This window comes from Dendropsophus ebraccatus, chromosome 2 (genome assembly GCF_027789765.1).
Source record: "Dendropsophus ebraccatus isolate aDenEbr1 chromosome 2, aDenEbr1.pat, whole genome shotgun sequence".
NCBI classification, from domain to species: Eukaryota; Metazoa; Chordata; class Amphibia; order Anura; family Hylidae; genus Dendropsophus; species Dendropsophus ebraccatus.
The window spans coordinates 30,056,867-30,076,674 of record NC_091455.1 but is presented as its reverse complement, the minus strand read 5'-3'; the positions used below and the strand labels follow the sequence as shown (position 1 = coordinate 30,076,674).

General features: G+C 39.9%; 2 protein-coding genes across 4 annotated transcripts in view; one reads left to right on the top strand and one right to left on the bottom strand.

Moving 5' to 3' along the window:
- The window catches only part of ZFPM2 (zinc finger protein, FOG family member 2), a 332,257-nt gene that overhangs the window by 104,861 nt on the left and 207,588 nt on the right, over nucleotides 1-19,808 (top strand). The gene's annotated exons all lie outside the window — the stretch shown is intronic.
- On the bottom strand, nucleotides 1,348-6,941 carry LOC138783047 (mucin-2-like). Of its 3 annotated transcripts, XM_069957212.1 has the most exons (4): nucleotides 6,801-6,941; nucleotides 5,021-5,108; nucleotides 4,343-4,413; nucleotides 1,348-4,031 (listed from the first exon to the last, which is right to left on the bottom strand). In XM_069957212.1, exon 4 carries the CDS (start codon nucleotides 3,884-3,886, stop codon nucleotides 2,921-2,923), a length of 966 nt encoding a protein of 321 aa, XP_069813313.1. In that variant the 5' UTR covers nucleotides 3,887-4,031; nucleotides 4,343-4,413; nucleotides 5,021-5,108; nucleotides 6,801-6,941; the 3' UTR covers nucleotides 1,348-2,920. The 3 variants fall into 3 exon arrangements, with proteins under 3 accessions (XP_069813313.1, XP_069813312.1, XP_069813314.1); XM_069957211.1 differs by lacking the exon at nucleotides 5,021-5,108; XM_069957213.1 differs by lacking the exons at nucleotides 4,343-4,413; nucleotides 5,021-5,108.

The window sequence follows — 19,808 nt, the reverse complement described above, 5'->3', positions numbered from 1 at the left end:
TGTGTCAGTAGCGAGGCAAAAGTGGTACAGTTTAGTAGAGAGAACAGGGATGGACAGTTATTCCTAGTTGTTTTGCCATCCTGTGCCACAACTGCTGCAGTGCTAGTGATACAGACAGCTTCCCCAAGTGTAATGTCTGTTCTAATGCTAATATGAATTAGAGTAGAAAGTATGGGGGAGATTTATCAAACATGGTGTGAAGTGAAACTGTCTCAGTTGCCCCTAGCAACCAATCAGATTCCACCTTTCATTTTCCAAAGAGTCTGTGAGGAATGAAAGGTGGAATCTGATTGGTTGCTAGGGGCAACTGAGACAGTTTCACTTTACACCATGTTTGATAAATCTCTGTGTTGCCCTATACTGCTGCTACTCAATGTAAAATAATATATACACATAATAATATGGCATTGTACAAGTTGAATATATCCATAATATGGATATCTATGTACCTCCAATATTATTCAGAGGTTTGTTTCTATATACCCGAATAACAATTTACTAATTGTTCTTGACACATTGCACAATGCTATGTAGAAATCCTTCTTAGTAATATGTGACATACACAGCACCATATAGCAGCACATGGAGTGCCCACGGCTCGGTAATATGAAGTTGCAGGGGCTTCTCGTGCCCCCATACAGCCTCCCTCGTGCACACGGCTTCGCAATGTGCATAAGGCCTAAGTAATGATAATTAAGTTGACAACTTCTGTCAATTCAAGATGTCGGCCTAGCTGGTATTTTTATTTAATTGCCCAGGATTTGACCAGGACCGAGCGCGAGGTCTAATTATCCGAAGCTACAATATTTGAAGCCGCGCATATTGTGCCTTCTTTTTTTTTTTTTCTTCCTTCCCCCCCTTCTATTTGTTTGGATGAATCCCAAGCACAATCCTCTTTTCCTCTAACATTTGGTCAAAAGGAATTCCAGAAAAAGAGAACACCAAGAACAATAGTAACAATAATAAATATAAAAAATGTTAATAAAAAAAAACACAAAAAAAAAAAAAAAAACCTGCATGTGTCCTCCTGATTGTGCCAGTGTTGTGGTATTCAATTATGCAATTTTCATTGGCATATTAATCATCTTTTCAACAAACAAGCCGGTGTTAATTAAAGCAAACCATGGATAAAGACATGTTGCCGGATCATCATTCCGTTTATCACAGCGCACAGGCTGGCCGTTAAGTAAATTCTGGACTGTGAGATGAATTTCAATGTTGGCTTCATCTTTTCCTCCTCTTTTTTTTTTTTTTTTAGTTTGAACACAACTCATCTTACAAGAGCAACAACAACAATAACAACAACAAAACTTCACAGGAGAAACAAGAACAAATTTATGTGTAAATTAGGGAGAAAACGCATAGATAATATAGAGGGAGGCACACCAGGGAATTACATTTAATTTCACAATTAATTTGACACTGTCGCTTTCGGATTAAACAATAAAGCATTGAGTACATACATTAATGGCAGTTTAGTAAATGGGTTGTTGTTGTTTTTTTTAAACCTCGAATGTAGATGAGTTATATTCTGTTTATAAGGATGATGGTGATGATGATAACAATGATGACTATGCTTATATGGTTAGGCTATGATTTTGTTTAGAGAGAGAGAGGTAGGACGTCGTGGGAATTAACCATCTCTATGATAAAAAGCATCTGCCATAAACATATGTTTTATATCTGCATGAAGAGCATAGTAGTGTATACTTTTTACTTTAACTTTTAAATTCTATGAATAATAATAGTATAATGTATAACACAAACTATTAATTAAACAAAATAATAATAATAATAATAATAATAATAATAATAATAATAATAATAATCATCATCATCATCATCATCATCATCATAAAAGATAAGCAAATCTCCTGGGATTGTACAGGACTAGGAAAAGTGCATACTTTTTTTTTTTTTGCAAAAACAGCACCACCCTTGTCCTCAGGTTGTGTGTGGTATTGCAATTAAGTTCTATTCATTTAAATGGAAATGAGCTGCAGAGTAACACCCAAGGTACAGTTTCTGGATGGAAGCAGCCATGTTTAAAAAAAAAAAAAAAAAAAAAAAAAACAGGATGAGACTGTGTAGGGATAGTAGTAGTAGACAGTACAGTAGTAGTGGTAGTAACAGCATGGGACATGATGGACAAGGAAGGAAATAGTAGTTGTAGTAGTGGGAATAGTAATGGAAGGAGTAGTGCTAATAGAAGGAGGATGAGTAGTAGCGGCAAAAGAAGGAGAAGGAGTAGTGGTAAAAGAAGGAGATGGAGTAGTGGTAATAGAAGGAGGCGGAGTAGTGGTAATAGAAGGAGGAGGAGTAGTAACTGCAAAAGAAGGAGAAGGAGTAGTGGTAATAGAAGGAGGAGGAGTAGTAACGGCAAAAGAAGGAGAAGGAGTAGTGGTAATAGAAGGAGGAGGAGTGGAAATAAGAGGAATAGTAGTAGTAGTAGTAGTAGTAGTAGTGGTAATAGAAAGAGGACTAGTAGTAGTAATAGTGGTAATAGAAGGAGGAGGAGTGTAAATAGGAGGAATAGTAGTAGTAGTAGTAGTAGTAGTAGTAGTAGTAGTAGTAGTGGTAATAGAAGGAGGAGGAGGAGTTGTGGTGGTGGTAATAAAAGGAAGAAGGAGTAGTGGTAATAGAAGGAGGAGTAGTAGTATTGGTAATAGAAGGAGGAGTAGTAGTAATAGAAGGAGGATGAGGAGTAGTAGTCGTGGTAAAAGAAGAAGAAGAAGGAGTGGTAGTGTTGGTAATAGAAGGAGGAGGAGGAGTGGTAATAGAAGAAGGAGTAGTAGTATTGGTAATATAAGGAGGAGGAGGAGTGGTAATAGAAAGAGGATGAGTAGTAGTAGTAGTAATAGTAGTAGTAGTGGTAAAAGAAGAAGTAGTGGTAACAGAAGGAGGAGGAGGAGTGGTATTGTTAATAGAGGGAGGAGGAGGAGTTGGTAATAGAAGGAAAAGCAGTAGTAGTGGTGGTAATAGAAAGAGGACTAGTAGTAGTTATAGTGGTTATAGAAGGAGGAGGACTAGTAGTAGTAATAGTGGTAATAGAAGGAAAAGGAGTAGTAGTGGCAATAGAAGGAGGAGTAGTAGTAGTGGTAATAGAAGGAGGAGTAGTAGTAGTGGTAATAGAAGGAGGAGGAGGAGGAGTGGTAATAGAAGCAGGAGCAGTAGTAGTAATAGAAGGAGGAGGAGTAGGGGTAATAGAAGGAGGAGGAGTAGGGGTAATAGAAGGAGGAGGAGTAGTAGTGGTAATAGAAGCAGGAGGAGTAGTAGTGGTAATAGAAGGAGGAGGAGGAGGAGTGGTAATAGAAGGAGGAGTAGTGGTAATAGAAGCAGGAGGAGTAGTAGTGGTAATAGAAGGAGGAGGAGGAGTAGTGGTAATAGAAGCAGGAGCAGTAGTAGTAATAGAAGGAGGAGGAGTAGGGGTAATAGAAGGAGGAGGAGGAGGAGTGGTAATAGAAGCAGGAGTAGTAGTAGTAATAGAAGGAGGAGTAGTAGGGGTAATAGAAGGAGGAGGAGTAGTAGTAATAGAAGGAGGAGTAGTAGGGGTAATAGAAGGAGGAGGAGGAGTAGTAGTAATAGAAGGAGGAGTAGTAGGGGTAATAGAAGGAGGAGTAGTAGTAGTAGTAATAGAAGGAGTAGTAGGGGTAATAGAAGGAGGAGGAGGAGTAGTGGTAATAGAAGTAGAAGTGCTAGTAACGTTGCTGGTGGTGGTAATAGTAGTAGTAGTATCAGAAATAGTAGAAGGAGTAGTGGTAATTGTAGTAGTAGTAGTAGTAGTATGTAGTAGTAGCTTTAATAATATTTTATAACTATGAAAATGGCAGATTAAGTAGTGTAAGTGTGCAGCAAATAGAGACATTATTACATGTATGAATGACATCAGATATTGAGGTGATAACTATAATTTATTTCCAGTTTGCCATGGTATAGCCGGCTTACAATGAATGGTAATGGCGCTGATCCTTACTGCACTGAAGGCCCATGTCTTAGCCCCGGCGTGCCTGTCTCTGGTGTAGATCATTGTCCTGGATTAAAGAGAATATAATTATTAGCACCCAGAATAAAGAGCTACCTAACATGATTCCAATTCATGGCTGCTGATTGGAAATTATTCATTATTTCCAGTGCTGCAATATTTAGTTAAGAAAGAGCCAAGTATTCAGTGAAACCCCCAGGCCTCATTTCTTCACTTTAACAAATGAATAGCAATTAATCAGTCATGGCGATTAGACCGTATAGAGTTGTCATTTAAGAAGAGTTCTCAGACGTTCCCTATCTCCTATGACAGCTCCAAAACTTGGTTTTGGAACAGGATAACACTGTGAGGATTACTTACTTATCTACAGGTTTTTCATCTGCATAGGGTCAGCGTTACTCGTCCTATTCCTGGGAAAGTCACATAATGATCTAGTAGAAAGGAAGATATCCATAAATAACACGTCCTACTCTAAATCTATATCCAAAACATTCAGTGTTAGGCCTTATTCACATGTCCCGTTACATTGTCCGTAACTGCGAAACTGTGAAACATTGATTTTTATTGGGCTATTCACACAGTCTGTTTTAGTTTTGATCCGTAATCTATTCTGTAAAAAAAAAAGGACATGTCCTAGTGCCGGTAGTGATTACGGTATGGCTTACCAATAGAAGTCTATGGGATCCGTACTTTTTACAGACGTCATGAATATCACATCCGTGACGTCCGTAAAAAACGCAGATAAAATCTAAGCAAACTGGTACTGTTCACATGATACGGAAACACAGATTAAAAATAGCAGAAGTTTTTTGGCCCAGAAAAATCATTGATCATCAGAGACCACTTACATTGTTTGGTTCGCAGCTTGTTTTAGCTACTTATTTTCCTTTTTGTTTTGTAAAACTGAAAAATGTAATAAAATGTTTAAAAAAGAAAAGAAAAAAAAGAAAGAAAGAGGCCACTGAGGTTTCTTAAAGGACAATTCGCTAGCCCCCCCCCCCCCCCAAAAAAAAAAAACCCCACAGACACCATACTCACCATCCCTCTGGTGACGATCGCCACTCGATTCACCCGCCGTCCGCCTCTCCGTCACGTCTTGCCGCCGTCCAGCGATGTCTCTCACTTCCTGGTCCATGGGAGAGAAAAGGCTGCCAATCAGGGCTGAGCAAGCTGGAAGCCATATGATGCACTCCAGCCAATGAAAAGGCTGCTGGTGCGCATGTGCTCCAGCAGCCTTTTCTCTCCCATTCACTTTCTATGAAGACACCGAGGAGGAAGAAGACCCGTACCGCCCCTCGGCTCTGACGTCGTCGTCACAAGATGGCGCCCGGGAGAAGAGGACAGTGACGACCGTAATTGGTAATGTAAAATTTATTTAACTCCCGGAGGGGGGCGTCGGGGGTCCGAAAGTGGGGGAAGGGGGCCAGACCGGTTATTTAACCACATTACAAAGTTATATAACTTTGTAATGTGTGTCAAATAAGCCAAAAATTTTTTCTGTGGGAGTTGTCCTTTAAGCCCCTATTATAAGGGGTGATTCGGAGGAACATGCGAGCTCATTGCGCATGTTGGCTGATTGTTTTCTTCTATTACACGAAGCAAATATTGTCCGTAACGGCTGATATCGGTGGAATAGTTGTATAACAGGGCCTCTAGGCTTACAAAAGGACGGGAGGATTTTGTGTGCTTACCCTCCATCTATACAGAACATGTACGCGTTCACTTTAGTTGCACCATAAACCTTGTTGATCTCATTGTACACTGGACATATCATCAATAGCATCTAATAAGTTATTTATGAATCGCCCAGTTCCTCTGACAGGATTCTCTCCAACTGGTCAGCCGGCTCAGGCCACTTTACAGCTATTCTATCTACAGCTCCATATATAATATGTAGGTTGCTAGAATTATTAATTCATTACCTCCCTGCAAAAACGATAACGGTGAGGAAATCTTGCTGCAAATCCATATTCCAAAAGGGAAAATCGACCAAATCCCGCTGCAGCTGGTATTAAAGGGGTTATCCAGCGCTACAAAAACATGCTTACTTTTCCCCCTCTCTTGTCTCCAGTTCAGGTGCGGTTTACAATTAAGCTCCATTTACTTCAATGGAGCTGAGTTTGAAACCCCACCCAATCTGGAGACAAGAGAGGGGGAAAAGTGGCCATGTTTTTGTAGCGCTGGATAACCCCTTTAATTTTGACAAAAATTTCTCTGGTCCCCCAACAATGTTTGTACACCCGATCTATAGGGATGACATTTCATAAATATTTAGTCTGTGACTAGCACAAGACATATCTTAATGGCTAGACATAGATGTAGGTCCAACGACTGTGACCCAGGTGCATCTCCGCCTGTGCCATAGACTCCATTCTATGGTCAGGCAGATTCTACCGTCCGCCAAAAGAATGAACGGTCTTCTTAACGGTTGCTTGGGTCATTAGTAGAGAAGAGAACAACTAGAGCATACTCAAGTCCAATTGTTTAGCATTTGAATACCGCTGGTTAAAGAAATCGGATGCATTGGATCCAGGAAAACATGAATACAGTCTATGGCCTTTGGCTGTATCCATGTTTTCCAGGACTCCCCAGGGTATCCAACTTCTTTAGTCGCCGAATGATTATATGATCGAGTTGCACTCAGCTCTAGTCATTACGAATAAAATAGAAAACAGAAAAAAATGTCCAACCAGGACTGAATAAATGAAGAAGCCTAAACAATGGCTGCCGCTAGAATTTTGTAAATCAGTATGTCAGCATAAAAAAATATAAGTAAAAAAGGCCATATAAAGCTCATGGGAGGAATTTATACACTCACCTCATTCATCAGTCCACTTCCCTGTTGAACGTTACAAAGAGTTAAAGTCATAAAGTTCAGGAAAATATCCAAAAGCGATGATTCGAATATCAAATCCTTTTTCAAGCTTTCTGAGGGACAGTGGCTCGACTGAACTGATGTGGAGGCTGCATTTGCAGTTGCCAGTAATGGGAACCTTGAAAAAGGATTTGATATTCGAAAAGTAGCGCTCGGCTCTTTTCATGGACGTTTCAGCAAAATACACAGCTGATAAGAGTTACTACGATTGCATAATATTTTGCATTAACATTTTGCAATGCACAATGGACAATTGGAGTCTGAAGCATTAGCAGAATAATTTTCCCAGGAAGACTATAGGAATACAGAATGGTCTGCATGTGTTTCAATTGTTGGGTTGTTCAGCAGAGACCCTATTCTGGATCAAGAACCCCCATATTTGGCCTAATTTGTTAGACTTTTGTGGATTATCAATAGGTTTTAATGTTATACAGTCAACAAAATTTTGAGCAGTCCTAACACCGTGGTCTGAGGACCTCACAATACACCAGTATTGGGTAGTACAGAGGTGCTTACTGTTGGCTTTTGGTCGCTCTGCTGTACTGCTTGGAATCTTTCAGAGGTGAACCAAAACTCCAGGTTCTATATCCCAAAACTTGATCCTCTTCCCAGGGCTGTAAAAACAGCTGCTGCTGCCCGAGGCACTTAACCTGAAGACGCCCATCTTCACTCCCTATCACATTGATATCTGATCAGTCTTAGGCTGCGTTCACACATTTACTGTACTTCACCACATGCAGCAGATACCAGACACTCATGCGGTAACCAATAGGTGTATGGTCAACAATCCTGGTAACAGCACAAGATTTGGGGGGAAGAAATGGGAGTGTGGTTTCTGCCACATACATACCTCCAACACCCCACCATCACCTTGAAAATACACCAGATTTACTGGCAAGTCTGAAGGCGGCTGCCCTAGGCACCGGACCACGGGTGCCTAGTGGTAAATACGGCCCTGCCTATTCCACCATGTTTGGTAAATTTAATTGGATTATCCTTTCACTGCTTTCAGATGTTCATACTGCCTTCTGTTCCTTCCAAAGATCTTATTAGTCCGTAAGGCTTTCCTCTATATATAGTTTCTGTTTACTAGAGCACATTTTTTACTTTTTGGCAAACTTTCATTCAAGAGAAACCTGTCATCCTTTTTATGTTGCCTGAACCCTCAGTCATACGGATGAACCCCGGTAGATTCTGTGTGCCCCCCCGATCTTGATTATTTGAGCTCTCTCTGTTTAGGTTTAGGGAGAGATCCACCAATCAAGGCTATTGGGGCCAGGAGAAGCCTCCAGGGACCTCCTCGATGACTTGTGGTTTGGGCAGCATACAAATGTGTCTATAAATACACATCTACCTAGACCTTAGTGATGAGCTTTCTTCTCATAGTAGATAGAAAACTTGAGTAGATAGAAATGCTCGCTACTTAAATCAAGCATTTTTCTATGCTTGAGTGCCTGACTGGAGTAACGAACTTCATTAAAATCAATGGGAGACTCAAGCATCTAACCAGGTGTCCCCTGCTTGGCAAAGCGGAGGGTGTCTGTTCACCTTCAAGGGATGTGTAATGAAATGTACAAAAATTAGAATAAAAAAATGCAATAGGTTACTGCAAGACAAATTAGAAATCCAGTGGTATGCCGTCAATTGACAGCATACCACTGGAATTCCAATGTTTCTTGCAGTAAAGTAATGCCTTTTTTTGTTCTTATTTTCATATATTTTGTTAACACATCCCTTGAAGATGAACAGGCACCCTCCACTCTTTCAATTGACAGAATACCGCCGGAGTTCTAATATGTCTTCCAGTAACCCGAGCACTTGGTCAAACATGGTGCCAATCGAGACCTCTGACTGCATTTCTATGCTTGCTCAACACTATCTACAATATTATGGTTGTCTACTTTGAATACTTTGTAGTTAAAGTAATGTTCACACAAAATGCTGTTTCTACACGCCACTAAGACAACACTGACTCTTATAATGGATAACTAGCTACCTATTCTACACACATTTCCTTGATCACTGCTTTCTTGGTCACACTGGTTTTAAAGGTCACTAAACATAAAAAAAATCAATAAAAAGCCTCATCATATCCTACTCATGTCATCCACACACATATGTAAATGTATCCGGAGGTTCTCAAACCTGAAGATATGTGAGATAAAGTACTAGAATTTTTGCTGTAGTCAGTAATCCCATTGAAGAACACTACAGCTATCGTCTTCTCAGCTTAAAATGGCTGATAACAGGAGACAACAGATTCCATTTTACAGTCAAGGCTGATAAGACAGATTTTAGGATATTTCCCTTTAAACCTAAATTATAATTATTTTTCTTCAAGTATTTCTTGGCTGTGATTTTCTATTAGAATTTAACGTTGGACAATCTTTTGCTATCCTGAATGGGATTAGGGGTTGAAAACAACCCATTTTCTGGTGGAAATTGATTGGCTAGTTGCTGAGGGTTCAATTTCATAGTCCCCCACAAAAGCAGATTTTACTGGGGTTAGGTTCTGTAGGCTGCAGATTTGAAGCTCTACATGTCGGTGTCCCCTTTCGAATGGGAAAATTGGAACAGTTATACCACTCCCACAAATACCTCCAAAAGCCTACTTTTTGGTTGGGTTTATATAACCCCACATCTAGTTACTGGGATTGTGCCAGCAAGTATGACTCAGGATTTATTTCCCTTGATGGTAAGTCCACTGATGATAAGTTTAAGGGATATTCCGGTGGATAGAAAATGTTTTACAATGGACTGAGTGTACTTTCAGTACAAAAAATGAAGCTATGCTTCTCTTCTCCTCCCTGTCCTCTTTTTGGGTCATACAACATGTCCTGATACCTCTTTTTTATTTTGGAAAACCAATGAAAAATTAAGAATGTGAAAAAAGAAGCTATACTCACCTGCCCCAATTCCCTGCAGTTACCATTCCAGTTCCACTTCTCTCCACTTGTTTCTGCTGCCTCTGATGTATCATCCATATAGGAAATGCTCACTCATCTCGTCAGTTAGCAAAGCCGTGACCTGCTTTAGCCAGTGAGTGTCTGAGCAGACATTTCTGTGAAAGCAGGTAAAAAAGGAGGGCAACAAGAAAAGGGAGCGTACAAAACACCAGCTGCAGGTGATTGGGGCAGGTGAGTATGGTTTCTTTTCTATGTTTAACACATATTTAGTAAATTGTAAAATATTTTCTATCCCCTTTTAATATAATAATAACATATCCCTTTAATCACATGGTTACCTGCTGCTAGGACCTATTCTGATCAGCTGTAATCTGAGGGAAAACATGGCAGAAACTATTAAATTCCCTTTACCACTGCATGTTAAGTGAAGTATGCAATAAAATCAATGGGTTGGCCATGTAAATGCTGGATGTTTTGGATACTCCAAAGACAGAAATACCCTTTTAGCTCCTTTCTGCTTGGGCTAAACGATGGTGGCCAATGTTGGCACTCTGCATGTTCTATTAACTCAGAATTTTCTATCAAATTCTTTATTTTAATTTTTTTTAAACAGGCTATACCTTTAAGTATCAAAGAATAGTATATCAGATCCGTCAGCTCAATGCTAAAACTACAGTTCTTCATGAAATCATTTTTTTGAGATGGTGGGTTACACACAAGTTCAAGTAATCCAACGGGCTTAGAAAAGTAGACACATTCTTATTTCTAGAGTACCTTGGAGGTTTCCATTCTTTCTATATCCAACTGTTCATTTGACTTCCTTCTACTATTATTTGGAGGTTTCCATTCCTTCTATACCCAACTGTTCATGTGGCTTCCTTCTACTATTATCTGTAGGGTTCCATTCCTTCTATACCCAACTGTACATGTGAATTCCTTCTACTTTTGGAGGCATCCATTCCTTCTATACCCAACTGTTCATGTGACTTCCTTCTACTATTATTCATAGGGTCCCATTCCTCCTATACCCAACTCTTCATGTGGCTTCCTTTTACTATTATTTGTAGGGTTCCATTCTTTGTATACCCAACTGTTCTTGTGACTTCCTTCTACCATTATTTGTAGGGTTCCATTCTTTGTATACCCAACTCTTCATGTGACTTCCTTCTACTATTATTCGTAGGGTCTCCTTCCTTCTTTACCCAACCCTTTATGTGACTTCCTTCTACTATTACTTGTAGGGTCCCATTCTTTGTATACTCAACTGTTCTTGTGACTTCCTTCTACTATTAATTGTAGGGTCCCATTCCTTCTATACCCAACTCTTCATGTGACTTCTTTCTACTATTAATTGTAGGGTTCCAGTCTTTCTATACCCAACTCTTCATGTGACTTCCTTCTATTTTTTCTTTAATATGTAATGCCCAATTAAGTACAGAAGACAACATCTAGGGTGGCATTTCCAAATCGTTAGTAATTTACTGTATGCGCTGCAGTTTTATACAGTACCTTCAAGGTAGGAACAACCCTGCCAGATCCAGTCCCCGGAAACAATGAACAAAAACCCAAATCTCCAGTAAATTCTCTCGTTGGATGTAAAAGTTCTCCAATTTACAGCAGCAGAATTTTAACTGATAAGATGAGAAGGCTGCGTGTTTCTTTTACTTGAGAACCAGGTCGGCCTCCATCCATGAGCGGGATGCCAATTTCAATTAAAAATTGGCTCTCCCTCTCCATCAGCGACATCCCATCAGATAAGGCGACAGCATCCTATTGCTTCTGCTTAAGTACCAGTCCAACCAGTAACGCGCAGGGTGTCTGACTGCGTCACTAATTCCAGTTGGAAAGTTATCTACAGATTTGAGCAGTGCAAAGCTGTGCTTGATAACAGCAAAGGCTCATCTGCTGCAAGTGCGGCTCCTGCCAGTTTATCGGTCACGTAACTCATCAATAAATCAGGAAGCCGCATCTGTTTGTTTTGTATTTTATCAAAATTTATTTCTGCCATTGTCGCAGGTAATACTTTAATAGGGAGCCCGTAGATGGGAACATTAAGAAGTTAGTTAGAGACATTTTGCAGGCGCCGCTCGCCTTGTCATTGACAGGGAAGGTAATCCTATACACAGGCTGCTATTGTGAGACGGGAAACTGGCCTTTTCCACTGCCAGAGACCAGATGCACCTCTCTCTATCCTAATCTGTAAACGACTTAAAGGAGCCTTATCTCACGGCTCTTCTGCTTCATTTCATGCTTGATTTACTTTAATTTGTCTGATAGGGCACAAGGATTTGGAGACAGACCATCTTTCTGCAGAAACTGTTCAGATTTTTTTTTTTTTCCGCCTGGCATTGTTGTGTAAGGATTTTTGACTTTTTTATTTTTTTTATTTTTTTTTTCTCTCCCTTGTGGAAGAAATCTTGCTCCGGTGCAGTATGCTGCTTGAGTGTGTTCAGATTTAAGCTATCCCAGCAGAAAAGAGTTTCTGAAGTGCTGTGATTGTGTGATGAACAACATTTACATTGGAATCATATTATGCAATAAATCGAGAGGGAGAAGAGCAGTGGAGCGCTTGTACCCACAAGATACATTGAAAGGACTATATATAGTAGCTACAACAGAAACAAGATTTGCCGTGTTTTTTTTTTTTTTTTACATTTTTTTTTTTAAAGGGAACCTTTATAAATATGTAAATTGGGTTTATCAGATTGGACTCTTAAGCTACAAATCTTAAAAAAAAAAAAAAACACGCGAAAGCGAGAGAGGACTGAAGGATGCGCTTATTAGTATTCGACGCATTTCTGTGAAATAAAAATGTCTTGTAGGTTGACAGCAGGTCGAGGTGGAGCCACTAAGTATACTTTGGTGGTAAGTCTCTTTCATGCAAGACGCATCTCCCGTGAACAAAGGGAAAAACTTCATTTACTATTAACTTTGTGGCGTGTGATCTTTAGCTTTTCAGTCAATTATTAAAGCAGATGAACCGATCACCTTCAAGACGGCCAGCTGTTCTTTATGTTTCACTTGCTTCTTTCATTAGGTTGGTCATCAGTTAACTAATTCCGCTTCGTCTCCATATCCTTGGGCCGGCGGAATCGCCTTTTGTCAGGCTGTCAGGTCCCTGGACGGCTGTGTGGTTGTGTCCTTTTGCCTCTGTAATCTTAAAATCTTACACAAGTCTCGTGTTACGACTAGAAGTTGAAGACGCTCTCCTTCGGGGATCGAATGTATATCAAGAGCCATTAACTTTGCATTTTAATAACTTTGGCAGTGGTAATTGCTCCCGTGTGATTCATTAAAGTTTTTAATGATGCAACTTTTGATAGCTAACTATATCTTGCTAATTTGCACCGGGGGAGATGCCATGCAATGGGGGCGGTAGTCATCTGATATGGATTTTTAAACTTTATACGATACAATAATGTGGCCTAGTCATAGCTGGGAAGAAGCGCAGATTGGATAAATATATACTGTAGGTGATCATGAACTATACTTGATTCCAGATTTGGTGTGAACTGTTTCATTTGATTGATATTGATAAAGTTGATCAGAACTGGGGGCGGGAGGGGTGTTAATTTATTCTAATTTATTAATTTATTTATTCTAAATTCAAATCTTTTAGTTTAATAACAGATATAATAGAAAAATTATTATTTTTCAATAATAATAATAATAATAATAATAATAATAATAATAATAATAATAATAATAACAATATAGGGCTATGTTCACACAACATTTTTTAAGCTGTTTAAAATTACATCCGTCATTTTGAGTCTAAAATATGGGACATCATTTAGCAGCCTGACCTCCCCTTAGTGCAATGACTGGTGTTGGTACAGTATTCTAGTTTGGGTTACCAACTGGCCTTTGGGTGCGGCTTAATTAAAAAGTCCATTGAATTTACTAGTGAAAACGGAGAAAGAACGATGACAAAAGAAAAACTGTGTGAACAATTAATAAAAAACGTCCGCTGTTTGCAAAAGGCGTCCGAAAATAATGATCATATTCATTATTTTGACATCCGCGGTAAAAACATCCGTGATTCAATACACTGTGTGCATTGGACGTCCGTCTTTCCATTGACTTCAATGCATTGCCATTGCAGTCAATTAAATCGCGATGCCTTTTCTCTATTTTTGACGTTGTGTGAACATTACCCTGAAATGCACTGTTTGTGGATGTGGGATAGCACCAAAAGACCCTAGCAAATAGTGTTTTTTCATACCTTTTTCTTAGAAAGGTCACTCAAAAATAAGAAGGTCACAGGTTGTTACTTTGATCTCCTGTGATTTATAGGAGAACCTGTGTCAAGTTTTTAAATCCTCTGCAGTGCCACCACAGGGGAAATTAAGTATTACATGGCGCCCACTGCTCTGTCTGCATAATGTATGGACGCATTGGGTCCTTCTGGATGAATGACGCTGTAGCTTTGGCTGTCCAGGCATGATGGGAGTTGTAATTTTGCAATAGCTGGAGAGCCAAAGTTCCCTATTCCTGCTCTATACTGTATCTTTGAGCACCACAGCTTTGGTCTAATAGGCTGACCCCCATTGATTGGCCATTGATTGCCTATCCAGAGGCTCATCCATCAAAAAAAAGCTCCTTGTAAACCACTTTAATGTCTTCAGCAAAGTCCAAATACACTGCATTTCCATTTGTAGTGTTTCAGAGGGGTTTGTGCCATTGACCCATAGTCAATGCGGACAGTAAGAATAAAGACTAGAGATGAGTTCGGGTTTGAGTCCATCCGAACCCGATGATTCGGCATTTGATTAGCTGGGGCTGCTGAACTTGGATAAAGCTCTAAGGTTGTCTGGAAAACATGGATACAGCCAATGACTATATCCATGATTTCCACATAGCCTTAGGGCTTTATCCAACTTCAGCAGCCACCGCTAATCAAATGCTGAAAGTTCGGGTTGCTATCGACTCGAGCATGCTCCAGGTTCGCTCATCTCTAATAAAGACCTAAAAATAAAGGAGGCTGTAGTTAGAGATGTAGTTTTTGGAGCCAAAGCAAAGAGTGGAAGCAAGTATATGGAGCAGCATGAATACGTAGCGACCACCCCATTCACTTTATGGAACTGACAGAGATAGCTGAGTATACAGCTTGATTATTTTTGGAAGTTCTATGCTCACTGAATAGAGTCTTGCCCAAGCATGGCCTATTTACTCAGGGATTAGGGACTCCGAATCTCATGATCAGTGTTGTCACAGTGGTTGGTCCCCATTGATCAGATAGTTACAGTATCTGGTCAATAGATAATGAATTTAAAAATGTTCTGCAGGAAAAATTAACTTTTCCCCTATGCAAGGAATAGGGCAAAAGTAGGACGTGGGGGGGGGGGGTCCGACCTCTGTACCCCCCGCCGATTGTTGTATCGGGCCTCAGCGGCTCTGTTATAAATACAGTGGGGGAGATTAATCAAACATGGTGTAAAGTGAAACTGTCTCAGTTGCCCCTAGCAACCAATCAGATTCCACCTTTCATTCCTCACAGACTCTTTGGAAAATGAAAGGTGGAATCTGATTGGTTGCTAGGGGCAACTGAGCTAGTTTCACTTTACACCATGTTTGATAAATCTCCCCCCTATGTGTGATATTAAACATGGAAGTTCTTTTGTTGTCTTCCTCTCTTTTGTAGAGTCGCAGTGTGGCACACAACCCATGGCTCTATTTATCCCTGTGGAGCGATGGAAAGAGCCCAGTACGCAGGAAGAGCACTGTACTCTTTCCGTTGGCTCCATAGGGATGATTAACAGAGCTGGTGGGGCCCAATACGGAGATAGGTAGGGGGTACAGAGGTAGAACACCCCGCGGTCTCCTACTTTTCCCCTATTGATTTTTTTCCCCTACTGAATTTTCCCTGGACAACCTCTTTAAAGGGGTTATTCAGACAAAAAAATATAAATGCTTTCTTGTAATATTACAAGTACTGTAGGTCATAAACTACAATACCACACACAAACAGAGACAAGAAAGGCGCTGTCTCTGGATAGATCAGCTATGTTTTTCTAGTCCTCGGATAACCCCCTTAATCTCGGGACTACCCTTTAAAATTTAGGACCACAATGCTTTGCGGCAACGCAACACAGACTTCCCTGAGACTGCACAGATCTCCCATCCATGAAGAATCTTCCGTGTTGGGGGAGGAAAGTTACGGCTGGAGGCAGAGTTTACTCTCACGGCAGAAGTTTTCCTGTCTCTTACCTCGGAGCCAGGATTACACAGTTTGCTTTATATATTTGAGTAAAACTAGGAGATCCCCGTGCTAGTAGAATTTACAGCCAGCATATATATATATTTCCTTTGCCATAAATCTGGAACATGTGTTTTACAATTGGGAATGTTTAATAAATCTCACTCTTTATCTTGATTCATTGGATATGATACGGCGCGGGAGACGCTCATGGGCCTGTACGTGGTGGATGCTCTGGAGACGCCATTAACCACTCGCATATGTGACTGGATGCTTCACAGTTGTTGATCGGAGCTCCGAACACTTAGTCATCCGGTTCACATCGCTATATAATTCTTCCTGACCGAAGACACCTGCAGGCTGAGCGGCCTGTTCCCTCCAGCCGGCTGCACTGCTCTCCATAGCCCTTTTATATGGAAGTCACTGACAGCCTCTGCTTCATCTCACCAACTCAACCTAAAACTGACATTTATTTTTTTTCCCTAAGTTAGGAAGATTGCGAGGAATGTTTGAATCTTGGAAGCGTCTTCAATGAAGATCCACGTACAGCTGGGATCTGAGTTTTATCACATTCGAACAAACAAGGGCACAGTCACAGGCAGTATTAGGATTAGGGAGTCGTAGTTATATATAGCCATCTCCGTTTTTTGCGCAAATTCTTGTAGCAAACAATTTTTCGTTTAAATGGGTTTTTCATTATTCAAAATACGTGGCTACTTTCTTCCAAAAAAAAGGCACCAATCATGGCTCAGTTTGTGTGCGGTATTGCAGCTCAGTTCCATTGAAGTGAATGGGGTTGAGTAAGTACAGGGGTGGTGCTATTTTATTCTAATCTGTTTTGATTTTCTGACTGTAAGTTTTTCTAATTTTACTTTTTGTACATTGTTATGGGGGCGGCCATTTTTTAACAGCATTTAGTGACATGCTTTACAGCAAGACTCAGACATAGAAGACAATAGACAGAGTCTGTCCCCTTGAGATGAATGTAAAACATTACTGAGCATTCTTTGTGACCTGTGAAGAGGTCATTCCACTGGGAGCTACTCTTCTCCGCTCTACTGGTGTCACATGTCGCTGCAATGCTGTACAGATCGCTTTACAACAGCCTCCTCTTATCACCAGAGACACAACAGGGAGTCTCAGCTTAGTCTTAGCCCCAGCGGTGAGAATGAAAACTGCAAGATATCAGGATTATTTTATAATATAAAGAGAAAAATGGGATATTTGAAAAAATGGCACCAAAAATTCTTAAAAAATATGTTTAACACAAAACTTTATTTAAACAATAAGTAATTTTCCGATGACACATTTCCTTTAAAGTTGTATAACAAAACTTTTGACGTGTCATGGTAACCAGTCAAAACTTTGGATTTTTTTTGGGGGGATCTGTGTGTTCAGACTTCAATTGCCAGAAGAAGCTGGGAGAAGTGCTTAGCGCAGCGCTTTTCTCCCTATCTAATTCAAGATAAGGCCTCCATAGACTTACTATAGAAGCTGTCTCCTGCAACGAGATGGGGTGAGCAGTGAGCCGTAGAGAGAAGCGCTTAGCCAAATACTCCTCTAGGCTTGCTGTAACAAATGGTAGGGTCCAAACACCCAGACCCTAAGTGATCAAAAGTTTTGACATACTGGGGGAGATTTATCAACCATGGTGTAAAGTGAAACTGGCTCAGTTGCCCCTAGCAACCAATCAGATTCCACCTTTCATTCCTCACAGACTCTTTGGAAAATGAATGGTGGAATCTGATTGGTTGCTAGGGGCAACTGAGCCAGTTTCACTTTACACCATGGTTGATAAATCTCCCCCAGTATATCTCCATGACGTGAAAAGTTTTGTTAGATGACAGTAACTCTTAAAGTAAACCTGATGTTATAAACATCTTTTTACTTGTCAGAGGGACACGACAACAGTTTTCATTGGTCAGAGTTTCACTTCCGAACTGATTCATAATAATAATAATAATAATAATAATTATTATTATTATTATTATTATTATTATTATTATTTTAAAAAAATCTACAAAAAATATTCTATTTATTCTTCACTCTTGAATTAAACAAACTTTCTTGAGTCTGTAATAAGTTTATGCTTTAGGGCCGTCAGTCATGTTGCAGATCCATAATAGAGACCTACTGGGAAGCCATATGGCTTATGCATGGAGCCAGTATAGGAGGATACATAGGAGACACATGTTACAGATGCTGCAGATGTTGAACAGATTAGCATCCACAGCTCCAGCATTGCTTATAGTATAATAACAACATATGGGACAATCCCCCCTCCCCCGCACATAGGAACATATAAGAATATTACAAGTCCCGATGGAGGTCTGACTAATTGTTTACAGAATTCTTGTAATATTCTTTATTATTTACAGTAGGGATACATAATACGCACAGCAGCTGCTGCGGAACATCTTATTGCTACTGATTAATTTCTTCGCCAGTTTCATGAAGTTCAGTATTTGAGATGTGTATTATGAGGGTCTTCAGTATAATATATACTTCAGCTACTTTTTTTTTAAGGTCAGGTGGCACTACATGTCAGTCACACAGTGGTACATAGAAGTGGTTACATTATTTCTTATATTACACACTGCAGCTGCTACAGAACATCTTATCTAGGATAAGTATAAAGCAATGCTATTTTCTTGCACTAACAGCACCACCGCTGACCTCAGGTTGTGTGTGGTAGTACAATACAGCTCCATTCATGTCAATGGAACTGAGCTGCAAACCCCACACCCAACCTAAGGACTAGCGTAATGCTTTTCCTGAAAGAAAGCAGCCATGTTTTTCTAAGCCTGTTGTTCAACAAAATGTTTTTTTTTCCTCTCAAATGAACTAGTGCAAGAAAGTGCCAGAGATTTGTAATTTAATTCAATAAAAAAAAAAAGAAATCCTATTTTTTCCAGTGCTTATCAGCTGCTGTATGTCCTGCAGGAAGTGGTGTATTCTTTTCAGTCTGATACAGTGCTCTTTGCTGCCACCTCTGCCCATGTCAGGAACTTTCCCCACAGAAAACCTCTCCTCTCCAGATTGGAAAGAATACCACTCCATGCAGAACATACAGCAGCTGGTAAGTACTGGAAGTACTTGATTTAAAAGCTTTTTTTTGTGAACTACCCCTTTAAAGAGGTGTAGGAAGGAATTCTTGTCATATAAAGATTATTTCATATGAAACTATGCTGTATACAGTATTATGATATAGTATCATGTGTTAATACACATAATACACATGGCAGCTGCTGCAGAACCTCTATTTAAGTGATAAGGGGGCATCCGTCAGTCAGCAATAATTACTAATGACTTGTATGTTCATTATAACTAGAAAAAGAGACAGAAGGAATAAAACAATAACTACAATAAAACGCTTCCTTCATGTCACAATTACGACATACAAAGTTCTGTTATACTATATTGGATTGCAAAACACCATCTGCTGCGTTGTATCGGCTTCTCGGTTCTCTGTGAGATGGGCTGCATCTGTTCGGTGGTGTACAGGAGAGTACAGGTGTACGCTGAAGTGTGAACTGCTAGTTTTATTATTAGTCTTAGTTCTTATTAATATCTGTCATTGATTTGGCTCCAGCATCATCATTTACAGCTAGAGTTTATAGATGACTCCTGGTATGTCTTTATAGTTCATTCTACCCAAATCATTCCAAGAAGCTTAACAGGCTTGCAGCATTGATCCTCAATGGGCAGGGTAGAACGTACGTACAGAGAAAAAATCAGGACATCTAAAGCATACCTGTTATTTTTAAGGGTATGAAAAATCCAACTTCTGCAACCCCGGGGAGTCAAATGCCAAACATTGGGGTTCGGAGAATGTTTTCAAACCGG